This window comes from Peromyscus maniculatus, chromosome 20 (assembly GCF_049852395.1).
Source record: "Peromyscus maniculatus bairdii isolate BWxNUB_F1_BW_parent chromosome 20, HU_Pman_BW_mat_3.1, whole genome shotgun sequence".
Classification (NCBI taxonomy): domain Eukaryota; kingdom Metazoa; phylum Chordata; class Mammalia; order Rodentia; family Cricetidae; genus Peromyscus; species Peromyscus maniculatus.
The window spans coordinates 35585291-35612465 of record NC_134871.1 but is presented as its reverse complement, the minus strand read 5'-3'; the positions used below and the strand labels follow the sequence as shown (position 1 = coordinate 35612465).

At 41.4% G+C, this 27175-nt stretch overlaps 1 protein-coding gene and 1 pseudogene across 1 annotated transcript in view; one reads left to right on the top strand and one right to left on the bottom strand.

The window, feature by feature from the left end:
* Positions 1-1210, bottom strand: LOC107401618 (glyceraldehyde-3-phosphate dehydrogenase pseudogene; annotated as a pseudogene).
* A 7990-nt stretch (positions 1211-9200) lies between these two features.
* Hhla1 (HHLA1 neighbor of OC90) overlaps positions 9201-27175 on the top strand; it is a 35489-nt gene continuing 17514 nt past the window's right edge. The window contains exons 1-10 of the mRNA XM_015998839.3: positions 9201-9279; positions 10297-10356; positions 13160-13216; positions 13945-14004; positions 14778-14858; positions 19182-19265; positions 19366-19449; positions 24637-24720; positions 25443-25499; positions 25612-25698. Of these exons, the coding sequence (XP_015854325.3) occupies positions 9201-9279; positions 10297-10356; positions 13160-13216; positions 13945-14004; positions 14778-14858; positions 19182-19265; positions 19366-19449; positions 24637-24720; positions 25443-25499; positions 25612-25698 (733 nt within the window). The remainder of the gene's footprint in view (positions 9280-10296; positions 10357-13159; positions 13217-13944; positions 14005-14777; positions 14859-19181; positions 19266-19365; positions 19450-24636; positions 24721-25442; positions 25500-25611; positions 25699-27175) is intronic.

The following is a 27175-nucleotide window of genomic DNA, read 5'->3' as shown; positions in this document are numbered from 1 at the left end:
TTTTTTTGATGGGTGCAGTGAACTTTATTGATGGTGTTCAAGAGAGTAGGGCTCCCTAAGCCCATCCTGTTGTTCTGGAGGTCTGGGATGGAAACTGTGAGGGAGATGCTCAGTATCAGGGGCTTAGATGGGACAGGAACTGCTCAGCAGCCGAGGGTCTCTCTTACTGTCCTTGCTGGGATGGGTTGTCCAGGGAGGGCTTCTTACTCCTTGGAGGCCATGTAGGCCATTGGGTCCACCACCCTGTTGCTGTAGCCAAATTCATTGTCGTACCAGGAAATGAGCTTCACAAAGTTGTCATTGAGAGCAATGCCAGCCCCAGCATCAAAGGTGGAAGAGTGGGGGTCACTGTTAAAGTCGCAGGAGACAACCTGGTCCTCAGTGTAGCCCAGGATGCCCTTTAATGGGCCCTCCGACGCCGGCTTCACCACCTTCTTAATGTCATCATACTTGGCAAGTTTCTGCAGGCAGCATGTCAGATCCACGACGGACACATTGCAGGTAGGAACATGGAAGGCCATACCTGTGAACTTCCCGTTCAGCTCTGGGATGACCTTGCCCACAGCCTTGGCAACATCGGTGGATGCAGGGATGATGTTCTGGGCACCCCCACGGCCATCGCGCCACAGCTTCCCAGAGGGGCCATCCATAGTCTTCTGGGTGACAGTGATGGCGTGGACTGTGGTCATGAGTTCTTCCACAATGCCAAAGTTGTCATGGATGACCTTGGCCAGGGGGGCTAAGCAGTTGGTGGTGCAGGAAGCATTGCTGATAATCTTGAGTGAATTGTCATACTTCTCATGGTTCACACCCATCACAAACATGGGGGCGTCAGCAGAAGGGACGGAGATGATGACCCTTTTGGTCCCACCCTTCAAGTGGGTCCCAGCCTTCTCCATGGTGGTAAAGACACCAATGGACTCCACAAGATACTCGGCACCAGCCTCACCCCACTTGATGTTGGGGGAATCTTGCTCCTGGAAGATGGTGATGGCCTTCCCGTTGATGACCAGCTTCCTGTTCTCAGCCTTGACTGTACCGTACCATTGAACTTGCCATAGGCAGAGTCATACTGGAACATATAGACCATGTAGTTGAGGTCAATGAAGGGATCATTGATGGCAATAATTTCAACTTTGCCAGACTGGAAGACAGCCCTGGCAACCAGGTGTCCAATTCAGCCAAATCTGTTCACTCCAACCTTCACCATCGTGTCTCAGGAACAAGGCTGGCACTGCATGGAAAGATGTGGCTGTCTCTGGAACAGGGAGGAGCAGAGAGCCAATGAAATGATTCTTGATGATGTTCTGTTCTGCTAAACTCATAGATTGGTGCCTGGCCCAGTGTCATCAGAGAGGCTTCATCATCAGCTTTCCAACTGATGGAAACAGATGCAGACCCACAGCCAAATATTAGGTGGACCTCATAAAATCCTGCAGAAGAGTCAGAGGAAGGTTTGTAGGATCCAGAGCTGTCGAGGATACCACAAGAAAACCCACAGAAACAAGTAACCTGGGCTCATAGGGTCTCACAGAGACTGAAATAACAACCAGGGAGCCTGCATGGGACTGACCAAGGCACTCTGCATATATATTATAGTTGTGTAGCTTGGTACTTGTATGGGACTCCTAACAGTGGGAGCAGGGGCTGTCTCTGACTCTTTTGCTGGGTTGGGGACTTTTATCCTCCTGTTGGGTTGCCTCACCTTCAACTTTTGGCAGATGTTGTCCATGAGAGCCCTGCCCTCCTCTGAATAGAAATGAAGGAGGAATGGATGACAGGGGGACGGGAGGAGAGAGGAAAGGTTCAGGGAGGGACTGGGAGGAAAGGAGAGAGGGGAAACAGCATTTTTGTTTATATATATATATATAAAACATTAGGGCTGGGGAGATGGCTCAGTGGATAAAGTGCTTACTGAGCAAGAATGAAGATTTTTATTTCAGACCCCCAGAACCCACATAAAATATAGGCATGGCCATATACATCTGTAACCCTAGATCTGGGGAAGAGATGAGTGGGTCATTTGGGGCTCCCTGAAACTGTGAACTCCAGGTTCAGTGAAAGACTGGGTCTAAAAAACAAAGTGGAGAGTGATAGTTAAAGACACAGTTAAACATGTCCTACACACACACACACACACACACACACACACACACACACACACAATGAAATTTTCACTAGGAAATCCCATGCTGAGGTGTCCACAACCTGAAGTCCTGGCAGCCAAGCAGGAACTGCCAGAGAAAGATTCTGGTAACTTGTCCCACAGCTGAAAAAAAATGTGTATATGTATATGTATATGTATATGTGTATGTGTATGTGTATGTGTATGTGTATGTGTATGTGTATGTGTATGTGTATGTGTATGTGTATGTGTATGTGTATCTCTTGGCTTCTGTTTAATCTTTTCTATAAACTGCAGCCCTTTGTATAGGAAAAGTAGAAGGAACATGAGAATTTTTTTCTCCTTAGTTCTCACCAAAATTGTAAATAAATGTATTTCTTTTTATCAGTTCTTCTCTACTTGTTGGGTTTGCTTGTTCATAGAACAGCAAGCATTAGATGTTAGATTTAGCTGTCATTTGGGGTGTTGAACCACAGTCACGATGATCCCCCGCTGAAGCCCCTATGAAAGGCAGAATTCTGAAGACACTTCTGCCCCTCACCTCAACCATCATACTCTCACCTTTATTTCACCTGTGAGTTGTGTTTAACGGGTATGCAGGAGCTGGAACTTAAGCTGTCCTCCAGAGAAGAAGACACACAACCTTCTACCCTTCACCTATTTAACTTTAATAATTAAAGGAAGATTTAATAATTAAAGGAATGGACTTAGAGAGAAAGAATTCTGCTGGGCCTGAAACCTTACCTCTCCATAGGAAAGGATCAAAATGTCTCAGCTAAATTTACATGTGTAACCCGTTTCCTGGTTTTCTATACATTGTGAGATGTTCACAGACCCAATGGAGAGGAAAATAGACTTTTTCCTCCCCCTGGTTTGGCCAAACTGTAAATAAATCAACTTTCTTTGCTAATTCCTATTTTCCTTAAAAATTTAGGAAAGCTGAAGTGAGAGCCTCGGTACCTAAATTTTCAGTACCAAGCCCAGGGGCAGCACTTACTGACTCACATGATGCTTCTGCAGCAAGACAGCAAAACTCATGCTGAGTCAGATAAACAGACCGCTAACAGCCTGGAGCATCTGGTTCTCAACCTTCTTAACACTGAGATCCTTTAATACAGTTCCTCATGTTCTGGTGACCCCCAACCATAAAATTATTTCATTGCTACTTCATAACTGTAATTTCGCCACTGTTGTGAACCCTAATGTAAATATCTGAAATTCAGGATATCTTGTATGTGACCCCCACAGAGGTCATGACCCACAGGTTGAGAAGCATTGACCTAGTGTCAATTCAACCTGGAGTTCACAATAAATGCTTAGCTAGGTTAGATAAAACTCGGGTGCCAATTAACAATGAAAGCATTCACGGTGAGACTGTATCCAAGGAGTCAGGAAAGAGATGATGATGGTGGAGGTATTAGGATATGATGCTCACATAGTACATGGAGTCCAGGCTTGAGAGGAAGGAAATGAAGGGCCAGAGATGGTGCTCAGAGATAAGATCTTGGATGTGAGTTCCACTGAAGTGAGTACATCATCTCAGGATACTAGGAGTCAATATAATGGCTCTGCTTTACATCTATTATATGAATTATCTAGTTTAGAGAGAGTTAAATTACCTTGGGGAATAATCAATGCATTTTCAAGTGTCAAGAAAATGGGGGTTAGGGGTTAAGTGGCTTACCCAAAGCCACACAGCTATGGAGACACAGAAGTGGGACCAGGGCTGTGACTTTCATTCTTCCTGCCTCCCCTGGGACTATTATTATGAGCACAGTAGTTGTGTTTTACAGGAAACAACCAAAAGATCAGAAAGGCAGTCTTCCTAAGCTGTCAGTGGGTGATTTCTAATAAATACTTGTCACAGTGAGGATTTGTGTAACCCTTATGTCCATACAGCAATCCCGCACAGTAGCCACTATTGTGATCCCTATTCTGTAGATCAGCCACTTGACTTTGAGGGAATCAACAATCTTCCCATGTAGGCCTGTAGACCTGGACCCTAGCTTGTTTATTGTGACAGTTCTGGGTCTAAGGAAATACACTTCATCTAGTGGGTTTTTTTTTTTTAATCCCACGCCGCAGTCATCAGTCCGGAAATATGTCTATGTAGTTTCTATGTCAACAGAATACCCTTGATTTTTTTCCCCACAAGCTCTTTAAAACTTGACATCTTTCCTGAGTTCAAAAGTCCTGTGCACATGGGCAGTTGACTGGCTTGACGCTCCTGCTCTAGGTGTCTGCCAGCCTTGACCCCAGCCTGGCCAATTCTTCAGAAGACTCCGGCTGGCTGTGTGCCAGGTGATGTTGAGCCCAAAGACTTCCAGGACAGGAAGAGAGACTCATCACCTGCTTCCTTCTGTGCTACCCCCCACCACATGGTAATTGCTGTCAGGAAAGTTTTCCCATCCCGGGCTGAATTGGTGCTTTGTCATCCAGCTCACGGATTCTATTCAGCTTATCACACAAGCATTTTTTCTCTGATGGAGATGATCCTCTTTCACTGCCCAGAGTTTTGGGGAGGATTATTAATCCTTTTTTTTCCCAGAGGATTTAAAACAGAGTTATGAAGCCCTTCCCCATCCCCACCCCCTGTATCTTTCACTAAGAACTCATATAAATCTCACCACTCTGGCCTCACTACTAATCTTCTTGGCTGTCTAAGTTCTTTGAAGTCATTCATCCTGCTCAGGAGACTGGTGAGTTATATACTATAGATATTTTAAGCTGCCTTTGGTCTCCTCACCCCGAAAGCTTGAGGCCAGCAAAGGAATGCTGTAATTCCTGTGTTCTGGCTCCTGGAGGCTGAGCGATAGGAGAACCCTTTCTGCCATATCTCCACCGTGTTGAGCGAAGTCTCTGTTCTTTGATCACAATCTGCTGCCTCCCATTTCCTTTGTGGTATCGATTAGGATCTTAAAGCATTCCTGAGCCAGTGAGGGGGTAGATTGTCCTCACTTCTGAGATAAGGAAAACGTGGTCTTCAATCCAAGAAACTGAAACGATAAGAAAAGAATGCCCCAAGATGTGTTTAAGAGCAAGGTAGCTGCTGCCAAGTTTAACTTTCTGTTTCAAGTCAAACTCAAATCCATCATGGACTCGGACAGCAAACACACACTTCCTGGCTTTCTGGTCTCATGCCTTGAAATGGCTACTGATTAAGCTTGTTTCTTTGAACTCCAGAATAAGGATAATAGCAACTAATGGGAGGGTAGCTTTGGGGACAAGTGGATCATCCTATGTGACAGTCCTGGCCAGAGACTGTTCACCTCTTGCTCTTCATTAGATCTTTTGAAAAGACAGTCCCTCATCTGTTTGACTTTCTCTCAGGGCTGTAGAGGTGGCTGTCGGAGATTGAAACCCAGGCCTGTTATCATCATCTTAATGGCCTTGAGCAATTATTTACTCAGTTTCCACTTCCTCTCCCAGAAGAGGGAGCAGGTGCTGAGCTAGAAATCAGATGAGCAAATGACCATGGAAATGTATGTAGAAGTAATATTTCACAGTCATTGTGGCTGCTCATGGCTGTTGTTCATCTCTCTGAGTTTTTCTTTCCTGTGATTTCAGCAGTAAAGGGGCATCTTCACCCCTTCACAGTGTAGTGGGAAAGATAGACTTGCTTGTCAGTTCAAACTAAACGTTGGTGATTTCTAATACTTGTTAACTGGAAACAATACATTGACTACTAAGACTCTGGGAGTTCAGTTCTTACTGCTCATACCACCAACATCGGGGCTATTGTTGATAAAGACATGGATGTATTGAGAGTTAACATTATGAGACTCTTGGGCAGATCTTGACTCAATAACCTTTTTAACTGCCTTATATGTCTTTTTTTTTTATATGTCTTTTTTATATGTCTCTTGGGGAGTTTCTGGGTTTCTAACCCCTCTATCCAATTAAAATGCTTTGAAGTCATCAACTTCGTTTTCAGCATCGGACCCTTTCCATGGCTTTCTAAGGCAGTATTTTGCAGGTAGGAATGAATCTCCAGTTATCTTATTTAGTGTTGTATTTGATTGGGTTGGGTTTGATTTGTTTGGCGCTTAATTTTTTTATTTGTTTGAAACAGGGTCTCACACTGTATTTCATGCTGGTCTGAAACTTGCTTTGTAGCCTAGGCTGGTTCTGAGCTTACAATGATCCTCCTGTCTCAACCACTGAAGGCTGATTTATAGACATGAGCCATCACACTCAGCTTTCCTTTTAGAAGCCATGTGGCCATGAGCTAAGGGTCCACCTCTGATCTCTTGATCTTTATATTATATAAAGGGTATTATCTGTCTAATATGATAGGCACAGAAAATAATACCCAGATATTGTGTCCAAACATGAAGGCTTAGTAACACAGAGGACAGCTTACCAACCAATAAAGAAGTCTTATTGCCTCCACCTCTTAGCATCAATGCTTGAGGCCATGCAAGTTGAGCTAACAAAAATTAGATTAAGTGAAGTGGAGTACTCTATATGCTTATGTCAATCCTCACAGAAATGAAATAAAAATCCCAAAGAGGCAACTTGATACAGAGACTCACATACTGCTTTAGTGAGAGGCCAACAAAGTGGTGAAGAGATAATTAAAGTTTTCAAAGAAAAGGTCATTTGAGCTTATAGGTGTGGTGCACAATGGGAAGGTAAGTGCATGGGGAAACAAACTGAAGATAAGGTTTACTTTAAGGAGACTTGCTTATGCAGGCTCAACTCATTGCCAATACTCAAGGCTATAAAAGGCCACCTATACATGGGGTTTATGGCAGAATTCATTAACTAGAAATGGGTGCATTCTGCCAGATAAAGGAATCTCTGAAAAGGTTACTTCCTGCATCTGTCAATTCTCAATAGCTTTCAGCTCAAAATAATCTATGTGCCAAAGTGCCAGGTCTCCAGGTGGCTTAATCCCTCAGGAATTTACTGTTCTCATTAACATTATTGATTTTCTTCTTTGCAAGTTTCACTGAAGGAGCAGTGGTTTGTAGATATTATAATAATAGCCATGGGTAATGGAAGGAATAATGATAACTTAGTTTTCGAGAAAAGTATTTGATAGCTGATACAGATTTTATTTATAAGATGGGGCCTTGAAAACTATAAGTCTGTCCCATGAAGAAAATTGTTTGCTAAATGGAGTACCAATGTTCTTGAACATCACACTTTTGGTTGAATGGTGAGGTAGCTCTAGCTCTGCAAGATGTTGTCTACTGAATTATACCCTAAGAACATGTTTTGATAGTCATCATAGCCTTGAGGGAAGAAACCGAGGTACAAATACTTTTAATAACCTAGACAGCTAAAAAAAATGGCAGAACCAGGGAATAAGTTCAGAAAGTCTAACTCTAGACTCCATGCTTTCAAACAACCATGCCATAAGTCTCATTAGTTTCTTTGGGTTGAGGGAAGGTCCAGTTAGATCCAGGTTACAAAGCCCAACTCAGGAGTCAAATAGAGTGCTTCTGACTTAGACACATGTTCCCTACCTGATACCCTAAACTGTCCCACAGTAGCCCAGGTGTGCAAAAGGAAGGATAGAGAAGGCAGAAGTGATCAGTGCTACCATGAGTTCAAGTCCAGCCCATCATCTACTGAGTAAAGTGTGAAATTCTTTCAAGAACCCTCTGCCTCTCCAAATCAGGCTTGTTTCCAGTACTGAATGAGAAGCAATAAAATAATATTCATTGTCTCAAACTCAATTTAACTGTACTTCCTCAGTTTTCATTTGCTAATAATTCTGCTCACCTTCTTCCTAGCATAGAATTGATTCAGCAATGGAGATTAATGGAAACCTAAACTAAACGAAAATTGACTTTTTCCTCCATGAGCAAAATCAGCAGCAATCGTGGTCTTAAAGTAATAAAGTTTAACACATTTACTTTTAGTAGAGAGACATTGTTGACATGATGATAAGTGATCAACAGAATGTGTGCAGCTGTTATATAAATACAGACAGTGACTTTTCCTGATGTGAGCTTCTATTTGCTCATCATCTTGGTGCCTCTACAGCTGTGCTAATGCAGAAGAGGAAGGAGAGAGGGCAAAGAGCAAAAGGTAATGGGATGAGAAAGAGTTAAGATCCTTAGGAACCCATTCTAGCCCTAGGAGCTGGATTTTTTGATCCTATGTACTCTATGTAATCTTCAGAATGAACTTTCAGCTGTTCATCTTATATACAAAGGTCATCAGAGCACAATAGTTTTGCCATTGTGATCTAGGACCTGGAGGAAAGAATCCTTACCTTAGTTCACCATAGTTTCATTGTCTACCCATCGTTCTCACTCCCCTAAGCTGATCAGTTCTGGCTTCACTGAGAGAAAATATACATCAGTGTTCTCTGTGGTATGTGGCCCACAGAAGGTGCTCAATATATTTTTGTCATTATTATTGGTCTATTATTTTCTACATTAGCTTTCATGCTACAGAATAAACTCTCCAAGAGAGCTATCACAATGATAGCTGGGCAAGTTGTAATAGCCACCTATATCCATAATTATAGCACTTAATATAAATAGTAACATTAACAGTAATGTTTTGTCTTTAGAGGCTATTTCTCATCTCAGAAACTACATGACTGCCCCTAGAATGTGCATGCAAACCTCCCCCATATTACCAGATGCCCTGCAGTTGCAGAGAGTAGTTGCATGACTTAGACACAGATTCTAACTAAAATTAAACATGTCACTTTCTGCTAAAGCACACAAAGGGTGGTACCTAACCCACCAGCTATCCCCTACTACTACTACCACAGCTAAGAAGTCCACAGCTAACAGGTTACCAGGTAGAAAGCTACAAGACGGTAGAGAGTCCACTAATTAAGGTTCTTCAGTAACTTTGTGGGCCAGAGCTCCCTCTCCTACTGTTCATAATCAAATATGGAGGTTAAAAAAATGAACTTTGTTTCAAAATTAAGCTAAAGAAATCATGGTGTCCATTTGTTATCTCAGCATGACCTAATGAGATTCTACACTAATAACTTGCCCAGCACTGCTTACAGAACATTTTCTACATCAGGGTGCTTAACAAGCAAGCCTGGCTTCCTATATGTGCTTGATGTTTTGCTACCAGGTGGACAAAGCCTCGCAACATGCCGAGCTTCTGGCTATGTGGTGCTCCAGTGAGGCTGTGCATAGGCCTTGCCTGTATCTTCTCTCTCTGGAATACAGGTGGGCTGTTCACTTGTTAGTGTCTGTTCTGTGTGTTATAGGAGGGTATTATTGTGCTTTAAGAATCTCAACAGCAATATTTCAATGCAGAATCTTAAGTGACTTTGGTCAAAATGACAATTATGTTGTATATTTTTCCTTCTGTCTTTTTGTGCTTGAGTGTCACAGAAGGTTCTGCCCTCTGCTACCCTGTTCACATCACCATCCTTTGTTTGCTCTCCCACCAAGGAAGCATTCTGAATTAGCTCACTAATTCTCCTTTTGTTCCATTCTCCACTTGTCAGCCCATTTGATCTTTGTAGAAAGGTGATTACATCACTTGATTGTATTCCTTCATGATTCCTACCCTTATTCCCCACAAAAGATTCAGTGATGTCTTCTTTTTGTTCAGATAACATTCCAAGTCCTTCATGTGCTCTACATGACCTTGCTCACTTCATCTTCTCCAGCTCCCATAAATGCCCACCTCCTTTTTTTTTAATGTTCCCACACCTTGACCTTCAGCCAGCTCTTTAGAGAGATGCTCACAGGTAATGTAGGACTGTGGCATATGCTATTCTCCGCATGTAGAACAGCCCTCAGCCACTTAAGTCCTACCCAGATACTGTTCATCCTCATATCTCAGTTCACCATGCCCTCCCAGAGAAGACTTCCATGTTGCTGAGCTGTGATCAGGCTCCCTGTCTACTATATCCACATTTCCATCAAAGCACTATTTGTAATTATTGCCCTTTATGCTGTTGAATTCCCTTCTTTCATATTGGCCTCCCTAACATACACAATAGCTATCAGATTCTGTTGCTGAATAACAGTCTCAATCATATTTGTTTTCAGTAAATATGTGATGAGAAATGAAGAAATGAACAAAACACATAGGGGATTTTAAAGAAACCACACCACAGTTCTCGATGGCAGTTCCCTCACATGGGAAAACAGATCACTTGGACTGAATCATGTCTGATGTCTGTCTGCATTGTCACTTCTCTGGTGCAACCTCTTCTTCCTTTTTAATTTTAGTGTCTGCTCTCAAAGGCGAAGGCAAGAAAGAGAAGGGAATGGCCCTCCTACCTACAACAGGTAAATGGGTCATTGTGCCTCCCCAGCCCCCTCAGCTCTAGCAGATTCCAGAGCTCTCTGGGTCTTCTCTTCTGGGGATCCTACTAAATTCACACAGACTGTGGTATTTCATCAGAGGACGAGATGTTATAATGGAAGCATTGCTGTTTGCTGTAATCACCTTTGAAATAGTTCACTCACCTTTACCTTTCCTGGTTTGCATGGTGTGAAATTGCCTGACCTATGAAAAGTGCCTTGTAAAACACCCCACAGAGCAGTCAGAGATGCACATCCAGTCCGAATTTAAAAAATAAACAGGATAACTTGATCAATACTCATTCGGACTTTTATGAAGGATAGAGGTTTCTCTTTATTTCCTTTTTAAAATTTTTTATTTTATAATTTAATTTAATTTTATATATCAGCCACGGATTCCCCTGTCCTCCCTCCTCCTGTGCCCCCCCAGCCCACTCCCCATTCCCATCTCCTCTAATTTTTACTTTTAAGGAGAGCATCCAATGCTTCAAAAGGCAAATGGTACAACATGTGCATACATTTAAAATGTTTCCACACGAAACCACTTCTCTTTCTCTGAAGCCACCAGCTGTACCAATATATTGCATATGAGTGTGATAATTTTTCACAAATAGTCACTCTGTTTGAGCCTCCAACTTTCTCCCTTTTAATTGAGAATAATTCCAACATGAAAAGAAATCAGAAAGAATAAAGGTGATAACATACTAGGTGCTGTCTGGTCTTTGTTTCTTTCAAGTGGTTCAGTTGATCTCTGCTTCTGCCAGTGAGGTGGGCTTTTCTGAAAATGACCCTCAGTAGTCTTTACTGTTTATATACTCTTGGAGAGGGAAGAGCCTAGTGAATCTGGTCAGTGAAAGGGGACTTCCTAAAGCTATTTTGAGTTGTTTACTTCCTGTCTTAATGAACTCATCTGTAGGATGGAATGCTTTAATCTAGGAGGAGACTGCTATCTAACAGAGGCATGGGAGGTGGATCTGGAAGGAGTTAGGAGCAGGGTGTCTATGTGTGAAAATACACTATATGCATGTATGAAATCCTCGAATTAATAAAAATGTTATAGTAAAAAAATATCAACCAGCACAATGTCCAAAGGAAGGAAAGAAAGAAGGGAGGGATGGAGGAAGGAAAGTAGGAAAGAAATAAGGAAGAGGGGAAAAAAGGAAGGAAGGAAGGAAGGAAGGAAGGAAGGAAGGAAGGAAGGAAGGAAGGAAGGAAGGAAGATGTTTTGTCAGAGATTTCCTCAAACAGAAATTTGTATAGAGGAGACTTTGGGAGCATCATGTGAGATGGGGCGGAAAGAATGTCAGAGCTAGGCAATGAGGAGGCTGGCCATGAAATGCTGTTTTATAGGTATGATGTGGCTGTGCACGAATGATCTTACAACTTCATAGGACCCACATCAGAGTAAGCCAGTAAATATTCAGTCATAGCTGGGGGAGGGGGTCATGGGACCTGACCAGGATAGCTGAAATGACTCAGGTAACACCATCCCATCCTAACTTTCTTTTGTGCCTGCCTGGTCACTTCTGAGCCTTCCACCCCCAAGAGCCACATACACGTTGGTAACCCTTCTGGGACTGTCCATGACCTTGACCATGGTCCAAACGTAGTAGATAGTGTCTGGAAAATACTGATGAGCTATACAAAGAAAGCAGATGTTACTAGGCTGTACCAAATCCCTCACTAGTGCAATCCTTCCTTTGAACACTGATGTGATTAATTATGTATTTGTCTTTTAAAGTCCTGTGCCTGAGCTTGGGTACCAAGAGACTTTTCAGAAGCATTAGCCTGCTCTTGTGTGCCAGTCGCCCCGCCTGCAGGGCTTCAACGGGTTCTCGACCACCCTAAGGAGGGAATTTAGGGACAGGAGATATAAAGAAAAAGACACCAAGTTTAGATTCTGATCAAGGTGTCCCTTTATTTTTCTTTCAGAAAGGTTTATATAGTTCCACAGGATGGGGGGAGCAAGAAGCTGTCATCTGCATAAGGTGGGGGCAAGCTAACAGGATGTTTGTGTAGGATGTTTACAGGGTGAGAGGGTCAAGGGCTCTAACTCAATGTCCTGTTGCTAGGCAACCTGACTGTAAGATGATCTAGTTCCCTGTCTTATTGGGGGTCTGTATTTTTCCACTAACTAGAGATTCTGTCCTTGTCCCTGACACTCTTGGTCTGGTCGTTAATCAATGGACTAAAAACTTTAATTGGCTTAATCAGCAGCATGTTTATCAATAACTATCTCATATGGATTGTTTCATAACTAATAGCAGTTGAGACCTGCTGGAAGAGAGGAAGTCATTCTCTTCAGTGGAAGTTGCCCATGCTCCATACTTTACTGAGTGGCCCTGGTTAAATCTAGTGGGTCACAAAACAAAATGGAAAGACATGAAAGACTTGGCAGCCAGCATAAGGGGAAGGGGTACGAGGAGGTTAAGAGAAAAGTATGAGGATGACCAGGACATATTATATACATGTATGAAACTGTCCAAAAACACATTTTTAAAATACCATAAAGGGATTGATCTCATATTACATCTTGTTCCAATAGTGAAATATGAATCGAGATGAAAATCATCACAAAGTTGTCTTACTGAATATCTCATCTGCCTGTGTTTTAGTTTTATGCTGACTCTGCCTGTTGTGGGACTTGGGTCTGTCATTTAAATTCTCAGGGTCTTTGTCTCTCCATCCTTCAAAGGCAGTGGTAGACAAGATGATCTTTAAGGATGTCACATAGTGTGTGAGAAGGTACCCTAGGGTGTTATTTCACTAATGGAATCGCTTGTTTCAGTGTCTGGAAACAAAGGCCTCAAGAAGGAGAAATATGGATCCCTCCTTCACACAGCAGGTACGGAGGCCAGTCCTACAGTCCTGACTAACTCAGGAGCACTGGGCACATATTTCAGACTCTATACCTTTATTCTTCTGCATTCCCATCTTAATTTACAATTAAGCAGTTTACTGTTGCTTACAGTGATAGCAACAGGTGTGGTGTGATTACCCATCCTCTAATTCAAAGTGACTAATCCTCCAGGTCAGTCCCTGCCTCTAAGAGGCCTTTTTTTCCCTCTGGCCAGGTTAGTACCCTGTTAGAAATGCTTACAACACTAATTGCCATTGCTCATGAGTCTCCCCCTTCCAAAGTCACAGTCAAGAAGCTTCATGAAGCCAGAAGCTCATAAGCAAGTGGCCTGATGTTTATGGAGTTCCATCACACTGCAGTTCTAGGAAGTGAGTTCTCAGCCCTTCACCCCATAGCCTTGTGCAAAGTCAAGCCAGTTGCTCTCTTCCCCAAAGCCCAGTTTCCTGACTCAGTTAATGAGTTAAGTAGACTAGACACTGCATTATAGGCATTTTATTTATGAGTACATGGTTCTCTAGACCATAGCCAGGTAACAGATTAGAACTAAAACTGAATTAGGTGAGCAAGTGCAGGAAGATCCAGGCTCTTCCTTCCTGGGGAATCTCCCAGTGATGTTACTCTATTGAGCCTAAGAGTCACCTTAAGCCTTCTCCATATCCCTGGGGCTGGTGATAGAGAATTACATCACGTCATGAAAACTTTTCTTTTCCCAGAGTCTGTCTTCAAAGGAGAAGAGAAGATGGTAAAGGGGGTAGAGGTTCTTGCAACCACGGGTGAGTCTTCCACTTACCTTGCTATGGAAATCTAGACTGCTAAGCAATTTTTTTCATTTCTCTAAAATAATTCTCAATCAACACAACAGGGGTCACACCATCTAAGCATGAGGTAAAAATTGGAAGCAGTGATTTTAATACTATAAAGAGGACTATCAACCACTCTGTCAGCCTGGTCCACTAATGTTTTCATGTACTCAAGTAACAACTAGGAGAAGGGAATATTTCCACTGGCAGCCTCTTTCCATATGGTCATACACACCAATACCTGGGGGATTTTGTTGTTCCGTACTAATGTCTGGGTCATGTCCAAGTTCTATTAATTCTGCATTTCTGAGGATAAAGCCCATGCATTGGAATTGTGGAACTTTAAAATTTAATAATATTTTAGTAGATGCTAGTAGCCTGCCAGGCTTGGGTCCACATATAAATCAGTGCACAGTTTCCAAATTCAGAGGTGCTGAGAACACCCGTGATGGCCTGGAACCTTCAACTGTGGATGAGAGGTAGTCTGTCAATTCCTGTTCTCTCCAAACACAGAGATAAAACAGTCACTCAAAACAAGTGCTATGTGAGTCATAGTACGTGTCCTCGACTGTCACCTACTGAGCTCCTGGCATGAATTGCTGCTTACCTCTGAGCTCCTTGTGTCTGGCACTTGGTCTGTGTTCAGCATGTGCCTGAAGAAGAAGTTCTGATCTAATTTTGGAAATGAGAAACTGTTTCTGTTGCAGAGAAAAATCCCACCAGAGATGTTTTTGAATCTCTTTCAGAACTCCCAGCAAGGTCAGTTGATCTGTCTGCGCTCAACCTGACAGAGCTTGTGAATGGGATGCTCAGTAGAGCTTTAAAAGGTAACTACTCATTTCAATGCTGTTTGGATCAGAACTTCTCTTGCACTGGCTTATTTCTAGTCTGTCTATGACCTGGCAGGACACACCACACCACTGTATCTCGGTGTCTCCATGTTCAAAATGGAGAGCATGTTGTCCTGTTTGATGACATGATGACAATGAATCCATCAGCATAAATCAGGAGGTCTGAGAGCATTCTGAAATCAAACTGCATAGCCAGCATGATGAATGTGCAAGTCTGTCATTTACAATCACAACTGTATCACCCTAAGAAAAAATATTCATTAATATAGCTTAATACATATTGTTTTAAGACAAAAGGAGTTCTGAGGCTTACATTATTGCTCCAATTAGCCTTGTTTTTATTTTCTTTTAGATTCTAGTAAAATAACTTATAGGCAGCAGGTATTTAATGATTAGAGATCCACGAATTTATTATAACAAGAATCAAAGGATAGATATCTAAAAGATTCTTCCAAAATGGCACTAGAGCATGAAAGATATCTGGTGTATCCTTACTTCCTTTATTATTTATATTCTGCTTTACTCTTACTTGGTAAATGTTTATGGACCACCTCCCACATACCAGATAGTCATTATCCTAAATTTCAAATGTAAAACAAGGAACAAACCAGATCAAAGCCCTTGCCCTGGGCATCCATATTCTAGTGGAAGGAGAGGAAAAAGAATGCATTAAGCAGAATTCTTAAGCAATAAAGAGAATTCATAGGCAATAAGTACTGTGCAGAGTGAAGGGAATGCCAATTCAACATTGAAGACTAGGTGAATAGCATTTCCGAAGGCTACACAATATGTACAAGTAAAAGTTACTTGGGGCACATACTAAAACAACTCAGGATTCTGGATATCCACATTCCCAGGCCTCTATAACATTGAGATTATCAACTTCTCTTGTTTTTATGTTTCTAAGTGTGTGGAAATTTGTTGGAGAAATTGCTACATCCAAGCTGCTCATTTAGAGACTGCTGGATTTTTCAGGTAGACCAGATAGTCGAGTGGCAACTATTATAGTAGGTTTTGTGTGGTTTAATTTTTATCATTTTTATTTTTTAATTTATTTTTCAAAATTAAAATACAATTGCATTACATTGTTTATCCTATCCTTTTCTTCCTTCCAATCCTTCCAATGAACACCTACTACCCTTTCTCAGATTCACAACCTCTATTTCTTTAATTGCTGTTAGATACATATGTATGTGCTCCTAAATATGTAAATATAGCCTGTTAAGTTCATATAATGTTACTTATGATTTCAGGGTTTACCACTTGATATTGTAAAACCAATTTGTGGACTCTTCCCTGGGGAAGACTCTTTCTCCTACTCTCAGCCATCCTTATTTGCCTGTAGGTTTTTGTTTAGGGTTAAGGCCCTGTGAGATTCCCCAACTCATCATGTTTATTGGTGTTGTCCTTGTTCAGATCTTGTTTAGGAAGACATGTTGATGAGACTTCACGGGCATAGCTTCTTTGACAGTTGTAGGAGACAACATCTCACAGCAAACTTCCTGTTTTTCTGCCTCATACAGTCTTTCCACCCGCTCTTACTCTACAATCCCTGAGTCTTGGGTGTAGAGTTGGGTTCTAGATCTATCAGTTGGGGCTAAGAACTACAGAGTCACTTGTTCTCTGCATTTTGATTAGTTGTGGTTTTCTGTAATGATCTCTGTCTGTTACATTAAGACATTTCTTTGATGGGACCTATACTTACTTGTGAGTACAAAGATAAATGTTCAGAATTTAGTTTGTTATACTAGCTCAGTAAACTGGTGGTTGTAGGTTCTCCTCCAAGATTCATGACTTTACTAGCCCTGAATAATTACATAGGTTTCTAATGCTAAGTGTGATTTCCTTCTTGTTTGGCAGAACTTATATCCAGTTAAAGCTGTTAGTTACCACCAAGTTATGCATACTGCTTTTGTACTTTTTGGGCTATTGTGCCATGCTGGTTATTGTTTCAGTTCATAATCATTTTTTCTTTATTTATATTTACTTTTATCATGCATTTGTTGCATTTCTTATAAAATACTGATTTTCTTTTCTTCTTCACTTTTTGCTTGTTTGTTCTTATTTTTGAGACAGAGTTTCTCTGTGTAGCAGTCCTGGCTGTCCTGGAACTTGCTTTGTAGACCAGGCTGGCCTCAAACTCACAGAGGTCTGCCTGCCTCTGACTCTCAAGTACTAGGACTAATGGCATGTTCCATCATGCCCAGCTTCTTCACTTTTTCTCATTTTCTTTTATGTTTTATCTTGTTTTCATTAATGTTTTAAATAATATATAAAACAATGGGTTTGTTATGATGTTTTATTTTTATTAAAATATTATAATTAAAATATATCACTTTTCTCCCTTTCCTTTTCTCCCTCCAACCTATACTGCCCCTTACTTCCTCTCAAACTGATGGTCTCTTTTCTTTTATTGTTATGTTACACATAGATAGATACATAGATGATAGACAACTCGCTGAGTCAATATATTGTGGCTTGTGAGTACATGATTTCAGGGATGACTTTGTACTGGATAACCAACTAGGGGCCTCATCCCTTAGGTTAATTCTCCCCTCTCTCCATCTCTCACTCTCTCAGGAATCATTAGTTGCCTATAGTTCTTTGTCTAGGGGTAAAACCCCATGAGGCTTCCCCTTTCCTTCTTAGCATGTCTATTAATAATGTAATTGTTCTGATCCTGTTGAGGTAGACATATCATTGTTATTGTAAGTGTAACTCCCCTGTCATAGCTAGGAGAAGAATCCTCACAACAGACTTCCAGCTCCTCTGGCTCTTAGAATCTTCCTGCCTCCTCTTCTGCAATGTTCCCTGAGCCTTAGGTATAGGAGTTTTGTCACAGATGTATCCATTGGTTCTAAGATCCATTCCAACATAAAAGGACATTTCCAAAGTCCTCCTTTGAAAGTTTATTTATGATTTTCTCTTTCCTTCCTAAGCAAAATGGCTTATATTTGCTCTAAATTGTTTTATTGATCTTAGCCATTCTGACTGTGGTGAGATGAAATCTCAAAGTTGTTTCAGTTTTCATTTCCTTAATTGCTAAAGATGATGAACACTCTTGAGTTATTTATTCGACATTTTTATTTGTTCTATTGAGAACTCTCTGCTGAGACCCACAGTCCATTATCTGATTGGGTTATTTGTTTTCATTACTCTTTGATTTTTTTGTTTTAATTCTTCATATAGTCTCAGTATTAGCCCTCTGTAAGATACATAGCTAACAAAGATTCTCCCCCAATCTGTATGTTTTTTCTTCCTTTGGTTGATTGTTTCTTAGCTGTTCAGAGCTTTTAGTATTATGAAGTCCCAGTTGTCAATTGTGTCCTTCATCACTGGGCAAATGGAGTCCTATCCAGGAAGGCCTTTCCTACAGCTATATCTTGCAGGGCACTGCCTGTGCTTGCTTCTAACAGTTTTAGTGTTTCAGGTTTCAAATTGAGATCTTTGCTCCACTTAGAGTTAATTTTTGTGCAAGGGTCTAATTTCATTCTTCTGCATGTGAATGTCCTGGTTTTTCAGCACCATTTGTTGAAAATACTGTCTTTTCTCTAGTGTTTGTTTTTTAGCATCTTTGTCAAATATGTACTGGCTAATTTTATTTCAACTTGACACAAGCTAGGGAAATTTGGGAAGAGTAAAGCTCAACTGAGGTAATGCCTTCACCAGATGTCTATGGGCAAGCCTGTGGTACATATTCTTGACTGATGATTGATGTGAAAGAGCCCAGCTCACTGCAGGTGGTGCCAGCCTTGGGCTGGTGGTAGCCCTGGGTGCTTTACAAAAGCAGGTAGAGAAATCTATGAGTGAGCAAGCCAGTAAGAAGCACTCTTCCATACCTCTGCTTCAGTTTCTGCCTCCAGGCTGCTGCCTTGATTTCCTGCCCTGACTTCCCTGGATATTGGACTACAAGCTGTAAGATGAAATAAACTCTTTCCTCTCCAAGTTACTTTTGGTCATGGTGTTTGATAAAGCAAAGGAACCCGAACTAAGATATATCATGTGACCATAGTTGCATGTAATCTTGTTTGGGTCTTCTGTTGTGTTCTACTGGTCTAGATGTCTGTTTATGACTTTTTTTTGTATAAATACATTCTGTACCTTGGTTACATTCATTATTCCTCATGCATATTTTTTTGTTTGCTTTTCATGACAAAATTTTACTATCTGGCTCTGACTGGCTACAAATACAGAATCCTCTGCTCTCAGCCTCCCAGAGCTGAGATCACAGGTGTTGCTAGTATTGATTTATTTAAGGTTATGTCAGCAAGTATTTGTGCTTCTTTCTCTCCTTAACAGACAGCAAGCAATTCTTCTCTGTGCTTAGCATCACTTCTTATAGTTCGTTTGCCTTTCACAAGGTTTCTGTGGCCATCTATAACAGTAAGTAATAACGGTTCTCCCATGGTGAGTGGTGGGTGAGGCGCTCAGGGCCAGCCAACGTGTCATGTCATGGTACTGAGGAAATATTTTCTCATCACAGTTTCCAACCCAAAGACAGTTGACCCGGCCAAATTCCCTACCAGGTACTGCTACTGTTTGAACAATCGGACCAATGACTTATCAGGTAGGTGGAGTCTGCCATACCATTGTAGCTTTTCCAATTTTGGTTTTGCCATTTTTGGAGTGTATTTTTTTTAACTTTCTTTTTATTTATTCTTTGTGTCTTTCACATCATCTCCATATCATGTCTCCCAATCTCACCCATCTCTCTCCCCCCAAAAAAACCAAAATAAATAAATAAATAAAACAAAGTAACATTTAAGAAAAGATGGGAAAATAAAAGTAAGAAAGGGAGAATCTTGTGGAAGCTGCAGTGTGATATAATGAGTCATGCAGTAAACCTCTTTTTCCATAGATTTTTACATTCAGGCATTCATCCAAAATAATCATTAGTCTGGTTTGAGGCCTCTCGTCTCTGCTACACCACAGACTCTGGGCCCTCAGTGGGACTCTTCCTGAACATGCCTTTGCTGCCCTGTGTCATGGAGATCTTACAGCCGTGGGTCCGTACACTAACACCCTCCCTGCCATGTTCCAGTAGATCACAGATGGAGTGGATGTTGAGGTGGGTCAACACATAACTGTGGTTCTGGACCTGCGTAGTCACAAGGTTGGCCAGCCCTCCAGCTCTCCCTTGTCTTAACCACCAGGATAAGCTCTCCAGCATTGCTTTGGTTAGTTCACCCTTCACAGCATGAGCAAGGGGCAGGGCCATTTCTCCTGCTTTTATGTCCTCAGGGTCAGTTCTCCCACACCTACACCTTCAGGGTCAGCTCTACTGTGCTGAGGTGAGGTGCTGAGTCCACTTTAGTGCTGCAGCTGGTGGCAGGCAGAGACAGCTCTCCTGCTCTTGTGACCTCAGGACCAGCTCTCCCACCTGGCTCATTGATGAGGGCGGGAGAGTATCTCTCCCCCACCCATGCCACCATGAGACAGATGAGAAATGGGGACAGCTCTCCCATGCTCACAACTTCAGGGCTGGCTCACCCACACCTCCACCAACAGGGTTAGATCTATTTTGCTGCCCAAGTGAGGTGCAGGACCAGTTCTAGAAGTATATATTTTTTTCTCATACTAAGATAACACAGTGATATTTAGTACACTTAATGGTGTCCACATTATCTTGTCTGTTTTTACTATAGAGAAGTCTCTGTTATACACAAATAGGTGCTTATTACAATTGTTTATGTTTAAAAGTCATGGGAAAATATAAATATCCATCACCAGGAAACTTTGTAAAGTAGCCACATATAGTGCACAGATGAGTACGTGTTGCCAGTTGCTAAGAGGAAAACAACATTCCCAAGGATGTTCAGATGGGAAAAGAAATTCAAAATAGTATCCAGCATACAATGTTATCAATAATAAAATAGGTATGTTTTGGACACCAGAAAGGCTATTATCTCTGATTTAAAAAAAAAAAAGACTGGAGTGTTTTGAAATGGAAGAGAATTCATTAAGATGGCTTTGTAATATGTGGAACATATTACTTTCATAATCTAAAAGTACTGCATGTTTCTTAAGTTTAAAACATCTTGAAAAATAGAAGTGAAGATTTCTCCCTCACTCAAGTAACAATTCTTTATTGAGAATCTATTATTACCCAAGCACTCTTCCTGGCCTGAGCAGAGAGGACCCATTCTGTTCTAGTGGAACTTAGAGTCTGGGGACAGAAAGGAAATGAAGGCACTGCCCATGCCTGGCAGCGTGTAGACCATACGGACAATAATAGCTCAGGAGCTCAGTGCTATAGAGTGATTCTCCTGTGCAGAGGAGCAGCAAGGTTTGTGCCATATCTGTAAAAGGACTCTCTGGCTACTTGTTAAAATAGAGATTGAAAAAGAAGAAAGGGCTTCCTCTCCTGTTTCCCTTTTCTACTTAACTATTTAAGGTATTTTTATATTAATAAGTTTTGGAAATATTTGAAATAGCTATGTAATCTATTAATATAAAGACCTAAGTTCCTTCTAACTTGTTGCTCTGCCTTCCATAAAGTGTTGTCTTTGTTCTCAGGCTGCAAGTTAGCTTACCACCACCAGCCGTAAGAGAAGAGTGAAAGGAATTGGAAGGCATACTCACTTGCTATACATTTAAGGTGTAGAAACTATTCACATTCCCTTGTACAGAATTTAGTGATATGGCCACACCCCTGCAAAGAAGGCTTGAAGATATAGTTGTGTTAAAAAACAACAACAAAAGCTTGCCCTAACTAAAATTTAACATTCTCTTGCTAAAAATAATTTTTAGAGTGTGTATTTTTTAAAACTTACTTTCTAACTCTGTCCAGGTTTTGTTAAGATATTTTTCATATAATATATGTTGATCATATTCTCCAGCCCCTGTCAACTCCTACCAGAACCTCCCCATCTCCCTAACCATCCAACATCATGCTCTCTCTCGCTCTCAAAAAGAAAGAAAGAAAAAGAAAATCAAACCAACCAACTAAAAAGAGGAAAAACAAAACAAAACAAAATGAAAAACAATAAAAAGGCCAATTATTTCTGGGAATGGGGTCTGCCCTGGGGTGTGGTTGATAGACCTAGTGACACTCCAGTGGAGGAAACTGCTTTTCCCTTTTCCAAAAAGTATCAATTGTAAATAGCTTCTTGGCTAGGGATGGGGCTTTGTGTCCACAGCTCCTTCTCAGTGGGCGGACCTCATCAAGTTTGACTCTGTGCAGGTCGTGGCACAGTCTCTGGGAGTTCACATGTATCAGCTGTGCTTTCCTCAGAAAAACATTGTTTCCTTGGCATGGTCCACCACCTCTGGCTCTTATGATATTTATCAAAATAGATTCCAAGTGTCAAGAGGAGGGGGTTGATAATGGCATCCTATTTAGGGCTGAGTGCTCAAGCACATTGTCTAGATGTGGGTCTCTGTGTTGATTCTCATCTACTGGAAGAAGAAGATTCCTTGAGGGTGTAATGATGTTCTGATCCTCCATCAGATTTGTAGTTGGTAAGGATTTTTTCCTTTTGGAGTGTGTGTCTTAAAGTCCATTTTATTGCAGTATATAGAAATATGGCCAGTCCTTCAAATGGATGCACGGTGTTCACTGAAAGACAGGGTGATGGTTTATTTACCTGTCTCTTTTTCCTGACAAACTTTACTATTATAAACAGTGCTGTGATGAGCACCTGTGCAGAATCACTTGAAGCACCAGCCCAATTATCTCTCTAGGATGAAGCCCTTGAAATGGAATTGTTGGCTGACAGGGAAACAAATCTTGTTGCGATTTCAATTTGCTAAAACTTCTAGAAATCTTACAGGTGTTTACCCTCTTGTCAGCAACGCTCAGAGGGACGTTTGTTCCACAGCCTTGTTCACACTGAATATTAAAAGACAGTCTTAAATCATTACTAATTGGGCAGACAAAAAATTGTTCCTGTCTTCTATTTACATATAGAGGGACTTAGACGTGACCCCTCTCTGACCATTGATAGTAAATGAGTAAATTAAATCTCTGTGGGAGCAAAGAATATCTTCAAAGGAACAGTAATTGAATTTCTTCCAGCCCAATGAAAGAGTTGTAAACATAGTTTCCAAGAGGAAGTGGACAGAAGCCCCTGAGTAATAGCCTGTATGAGTGGTGGTAGGAATCTTGGGAGGAAAGAACTTTTGGCTCAAGACAAATCTCAGCTCAGATTCAAGATCTGTAATATGCTACAGGACTCAGGGAAGGTACCATCATTTTTGTTAAGTCTTGGGCAGAACCAGGACCCATCCTTGCCGTCTGGATCCAGAGCCCTGCTTCTGTGCAATGAAAACTGTGATTCCAACTTTTCATTTTATTACTCAACTTGTGAGTCTTTCTTTTCCATTAACTTTAAAGTATTTTTCAATATATGTTTAAATTTGTTGATTGAAGGGGAAGTGTACACATGCAACAGCAGTGTGCCAAAGCACACGTGTGGAGGCCAGAGGACAATTTTCAGGAATAGGTTTTCTTCTCCCACCGTGTGGGTCCTGGACATCAAATGCAAGTCATCAGGTTTGGTGACAAATTCCTTTCCATGTTGAACCATGTAACTGAGCCCCTTTTAACGTTAACTTCTGCTGTTTATATCACAAAAATCTCCAATGTGCCAGTACCTGGCACACTGTAGACACTGTGGATATGTAATAGATAAGTAAACTGATAAGAAGAGTTTTGAGAAGTAGAAGAAAAATAGTTGATAGAGTAATGAGAGAGTACACATCATCCAACTCTACAACATAAAATAGAAAGGAAGAGGCCCATGGTCACCAGCCTTCTTCACTGAGTGGTGTCAACTCCTGCAGAGGTACATAATATAGCAGTTCCCTATCCAGGGTAACCAATGACCACACAAACATGTAAAATCACATTGTAGCTCAGGCTCATGCATAGCATTGCCCACCTCCTGCTAGCATTGGCCTGCTCCACCAGCTACTGATTATCACAGTGCATTGGTCTACATCTACCGTGTATGTGTTTTCAAGTCTGGTTGCTCTTGCAAGCAACACACAATCCTGTTGCTGAGTAAGAGAAGTGTCTGTATGAGACATGATGGGAAATCATCCAGTGGGCTCCAGGAGCTTCCTATCTAGAAATCACTGAAGTTTGTCCAACAATGTACCCCTTGAGAGAGAATCCAAAAACTTCTGGGCTCTGGAGAGCCCCAAGTTAACAGGAGAAAGTGGTAGCCCCATCTCTAGATCTAAAAACATGAAATATTGCTGATTAGTGATGCTCACAGTGCTGGTTGTAGATCCCATTAAAATCTTGTTCAGAGAGTAAGTGTTCAATGGTTTTTCAAGCTAAAATGTTATACAAAGTCTCCTAGACTTCCTCCCATGCTCTAAAGACATTCCCAAAGATGTTTCGTAAAGGTCTTGTCTGGTTTGATGTCTGTAGTTAACAACCCAACATCAAATTTGGCTGCATTTAAAAATTCCAACTTACATGTCTGTGGGCCTGATTCCTCTTGAATGGGTTTGATAGTCTAACAAAGTTAGACGAAGTGATGGGGATCTTTGGTAGCTCTTGGATATTAACAGAGAAAGAGTTAGATTAGATTATAAAAGTGGATCCTAAAGTTCTTTGCTTAAATTTACTTTTACTTTTTTTGAATTAGTATTTTTCTGTGTGTGAGTATCAATAGTCTTTAACAGATTAAGTTGAATTATTATTGTAAAATCTGAAGAAAAAAAAAGAAAAATCCAAATGCAATCTGTTTCCCCTTGTGTCTCTACATCAGAATTCAGAGAGCTTCTCTAATTTGTCTTGCAGATTTCACAGCTTTGCTGGTGGACATTGTTGGAAATTCTACAAGCTACCTCACTGAGATTTTTAAGTCAACCTCCATCCTCTCGGGTGTGTATCTTGCAGGTGACTGACAAGTTTGAGCTCTGGCATTTCCTCAAGGAATGTAGCCAAGCCTGATTGATTTCCACATCCTAAGCCCTGTCATGGGTCAGGCTGAAAGGAACCTTTAGGTAAACTCTATTTAGGTCTTAGGTGTGGTTTAGTTTCCTTGGTGGCTTCATTATCCAAACAGGGTTCTTCCTAGAGTCCCAAAAGTTGAACAGCAAATACAACAGCAATACAATCAGCACGGGTAGGGTATCAGCAGACTCTAGCAGTGGCTGTGACTCCCCCTCCCCTTTTAAAGACAAAAAGGGACTAGATTCAGCAGTATTCTACAAAGTGCAAAGGGTCAAACATTTTGCTGAGTGATTATCGGCTTGGATGAATGTGATTGCTGCAGGCTTCCCTGATTACTGCTGGCAACTGGAGAGGAGGAGCAGTTCTTCTGTCAGTGTGGTACAGACATTCCATGAGACATTGAAAAAAATCTAAAACTTCTGACTTCCTAAACACACTTGTCCCTGGGGATGCTCTGTTAAAGGCCTGCATACATGTGCTTACATCTTTCCATGGAGTATGGTGATGAGGGTTCACTGAGACAGCACACATGATACGCTGAGTGGGGGACCAGGCAGACAGAAAGAGCATTGTAGCTTTAGAGCTGGCCCTAGAAACTGTAACCTGGTTGTTATTGTGAAATCTTGGTTGTGTGCCGGTTTGTCTTACAGTGAGTCAGACCAATGAATCTGATTGTGTCTTCATCTGTGTGATGGCGGGGAAGTCAGGTGAGCATCAATCAGCAGTGACCTGGAGGCTCTGGCTGAGCATTGAGCTTCACTCTCCAGCACACAAACCGAAGCTTCCTTCTCCATGATGTAATTCTTTTTTTTTTTCCAGGAAGGACTTTTTCTGACTTCTGGGAGATGGTGGAGAAATCCCCTGTTATCAACTACACATTTACCAGTGGTCTTTCCAATGCTCTGGGTAAGTATAAACTATTAAAGAGACCAGAGCTTCTCCCACCCCCAACCCCACCATGCCTCAGATCACTAGAGAAGAGATGCTGTCTTCAGGAATTTTATTCAATTAGATAGTGCTAAGATCAGAGGATTTTTCTCTTTGATTAAAAATAATGGATTTCTGGAGTATTTGAGGGAAAAGTATTGGCCACCCTGGATCTTCCTCTCTGTGACAACAATGAGGGACACCTGTCTCTTTACTCCCATAATCCTCTCTGCACCCTATTGCATTACATACTATTTCCTGTGTTAACTACTGGGCTCTTGAAGCTACTGGAATTTTGGTCCTTAGTCTAAAGTCATTGCCTCCCTGTAGTTCTGAGGTCCTTCCCATCCATCCTCTTTCAACAACTATCATCTGTCTTCTATATTACCATGTGCTACTTTTGAAAACACTGGTAACTCTTTCTTTCCCACACTTAGTATCTGGAATCTGAATACATCCCTGAGTCCACCTGATGTGTGTGTCTGTTTCAAGTCCTCATCATCTTTCAGAACAGCCTATGACCAAGTGCCTCTTGTCACATGCTTGCATTCCTTTAAGCTATCCATCCATAGCCACAAGAGCAGTGCTCCTCAGATACAAGTTGGGTTTTGTCCCTTACTTGATAGAACCCAACAGTCAGCTGAAGAGGCTCCAGAGTCATTATTAGAGAGAACACATTGCTTTCTTCGTGTATTTGTTATTTCCCATGATGCTGCTACATTCAATGTGAAATCACTGCCCTTGTTGGTAACAGAAAAACATTTTTACACCACTCTGTGCAAACTTGTGCATTCTGTCTTCTCTGTGAGGTTCTACCTTTCTTTGTGGTGTTTCACGGCTCTGAGCCTGTCAGTGGCCAGTCCAGATGCTTTCTTCTCATGTCCTCAAGATTCCCCAACCCAAATCCATCTTTTGTTGTTCAGCCCAGTATCTGTATGTTATCTGGACTCTGTGTTACTCTAGGTTATATCACAGTGACATTTATATGTGTACCTCCTCAGTAAATGAACCTTGAAAGCAGGAAACCTCCTGTTGTCCCATCATCTGCTTTATATCTCAGTGTTTTTCATGACATCTGCACATAGTAAGCTTTTCATCAGTGTCTCTGCAGTCAACTGATCAACACAATCAATGATGCTCTAATTCCATTGTGGTGGGCTTTGATTTGTGATAGTGCAGGGTATCTATTGGTCATGCTGTGGAAGAAAGCTCACTTTGTAAGGGACAGGGCCACTTGGTGAAATGAACTAGGCATGTAACAAGTCACCATTTCCTGCTTGCTTCTGAGGACAGAGCTGAGGGTTGAGTCATCTCAATCATGTCTCTCTTTAGTACTCATGCTCAGGGAGAGAAAGAAATATTTGCATTGTGGCACTACTCTTGACATACCTGATAGGCACTTACCTGGCCAGGTGACAGTTGAGTTGAAAGGACCAAGTCCATGTTTGACTCTTGG